This window comes from Cryptomeria japonica, chromosome 7 (assembly GCF_030272615.1).
Source record: "Cryptomeria japonica chromosome 7, Sugi_1.0, whole genome shotgun sequence".
NCBI lineage: Eukaryota > Viridiplantae > Streptophyta > Pinopsida > Cupressales > Cupressaceae > Cryptomeria > Cryptomeria japonica.
This window is the reverse complement of record NC_081411.1, coordinates 456,121,418-456,123,845: the sequence shown is the minus strand read 5'-3', so window position 1 is coordinate 456,123,845 and position 2,428 is coordinate 456,121,418. Positions and strand designations below refer to the sequence as shown.

General features: G+C 31.7%; 1 protein-coding gene across 1 annotated transcript; it reads right to left on the bottom strand.

Moving 5' to 3' along the window:
• Positions 1-367: 367 nt before the first annotated feature.
• LOC131065669 (DEAD-box ATP-dependent RNA helicase 21-like) lies at positions 368-1,197 on the bottom strand. The gene has a single exon (XM_058000255.2). The coding sequence runs from the start codon at positions 1,195-1,197 to the stop codon at positions 457-459; it is 741 nt and encodes a 246-aa protein (XP_057856238.2). The 3' UTR covers positions 368-456.
• Between the last annotated feature and the right edge of the window lie 1,231 nt (positions 1,198-2,428).

The following is a 2,428-nucleotide window of genomic DNA, read 5'->3' as shown; positions in this document are numbered from 1 at the left end:
GTTTTAAGAGATGATAAATAAAACATTATATCCAACTTAGGGTAAGGAATACTTCCTGTGAAATATATGCCAAGGAAAGAATAAGTGTATCCTTCCTCCTTAGCAGAATTAAAATAACATTACCTTCACCTGCTCGGAGTTCATCGATGTAACTTTCAATTATCAAGGTAAGTGTTTTTAAGTTTTACCAACAACTCGATGCATTTTTCTTTTGTTACTTTATCGGTATAATTCACACCGATATCCCTGCAGGCGCTTTATCTTCGTCAAGGGTCGGAATAGCCTTTTTCTATTCCTCCCGAAGTCCTGATGTTACTCTGACAAATTCACGTGGGTCTCCTGCACCCTCATGAAGTATGGTCACTCTATAATCTGATTTATCCAATTGCCTTGATAAAGAATCTATAGTTTTCTTTGTGTTGATAAATACAATCGTTGTTTTATCTCCCAAGTCATTTAACAACCTCTGAAGTCTCCCCATCTTCTCATTTTCTTCAACATTATCACATGTTGAGCTATCAGCTCAGTTGCTTTGCCAGCAGTACCTATGGTGACCACAACAGGATTTCGAAGATATTTTTGAGCTAAGCGTTCAACAGCAGATGGCATTGTTGCACTGAACATGTATGTTGTCCTATATATCCTCTTCTCATCTAGCACCTCATCCTCATTCTCAGGCTTCAAATTACTTGAAGGAATTGCATCCAAAACTCCAACAACCTGAGGTTCAAAGCCCATATCAATCATGTGATCTGCTTCATCCAAAACAACATAGTCGCACTGATTAAGAATAGCATATCTTCTTTCCAGACAGTCCAGCAAGCGTCCAGGAGTTTCTATTACAATCTCACATCCATGACATAGCTTGAAACCTTGTTCTTCAATGGATTGACCTCCAACAATTGAAACCACTCGAATATCCAGATAATGGGAAAATTTAATAGTCTTCTCTTCTATTTGTTGTGCAAGTTCTCTTGTTGGGGCCATAACAACTGCATAAGGTCCCTCAGCTTCAATTTCCTCCGTCATAGGAGGGAGCCTTGATATATATGTCAACATGGGCAATACAAATGCAGCAATCTTTCCCGATCCTATTTCTGCAATACCAATAACATCCCTCTGCTGAAGGCCAAGAGGAATGGCAGCCATTTGAATGGGAGATGGCTTTTTGTAGCCAGCTTTAGACACAAGTTTCATTAGTTCTGGTGTAATACTTCCTTCTTCCCAATTGCGCATGGGTCGTGGAATTCGGAAACCCTTGTATGAGATGTTAAAATCTGTAGACACCTAAAACAATCTCATTGATCATGTACTAATTATTCCTCTATTTGATTAAATATTCTTTATTATTTAATTAATTTAATTAATCTATTTCTTCTAATTTCATATTTCCTCATCATCTTATTAATTATTCTATTTTCCTATTCTATCATCATTTAATCATTTTAATCATTTCCTAAATATTAATTAAATATTTATTATTTAATTAATTATGATTAATTTCCCAATTTAAATAATCTTTATTATTTAAATAAATTACTAATTACTCAATTTCTATCTCTGATCATCTAATCATTAACTCTTTTCTAAATATTAATTAAATATTTATTATTTAATTAATTGTGATTTTATCCTTTAATTTAAATAATCTTTATTATTTAATTAAATTCTATTTCTAAAATAATTAAATAGTTTCTTTTAATTATTTAATTAACTAATTAATTCTTCCATTTCCAAGTCCCCAAGTTCTAATTTCATTTAATTTCATATTCTTCTAATTTCTTCCAAATTCAATTACATGTGCATGATTTCAAAAAACCAAATTGAAAATCAAAGTTAAGTTCTAAATATATTCAAATACTAAATTGAATAAATAAATTCAATTATTTGAATAAATCTCATGCAAAGATTAAATTAAAAATCTAAATCTAAATGCAAGCACATGCTAAATTAATTAATTCAATCAATTAATTAATTAAATCATTTATCTCTTCAACTTCTATTTCCATCTTTCAATTAGCTTTTTCTAAATTAAGCTTTCTTTGTCATCCTCTTTATTTCCACCAATCATTCTTTTTCTTCCTTCAATTAGCTTTTTCTCAATCAGTTAACTCAATTAATCTATTCAATCTATTGAGTTTCACTCCTACAATCAGCAGTTCAACTATCAATTTTCATTTGAGCTCACCTGAGTTCCACCTCTTGATTAATCTGTTCCACCTTTCAATCAATCTTCTCCAATTTTCTATAAATTGAGCATCCAATCTCCATTTTCAACAATCACGAACTTTGAATCTTTGTGTCACTTGCAAGTTACCAGCGCAATATCTGAAAGCCGTCATACCACAGAGAGGAGAAAAGCAATGGAAGCAATATGCAATCTTGGGATAGGGAGTTTTGATTTGATTTAATTATTTTAATTCCTATT

What these genes read in the sequence shown, in the direction of transcription:
- LOC131065669 (XM_058000255.2), bottom strand. Translation starts at nt 1,197, where the DNA reads ATGAAACTTGTGTCTAAAGCTGGCTACAAAAAGCCATCTCCCATTCAA.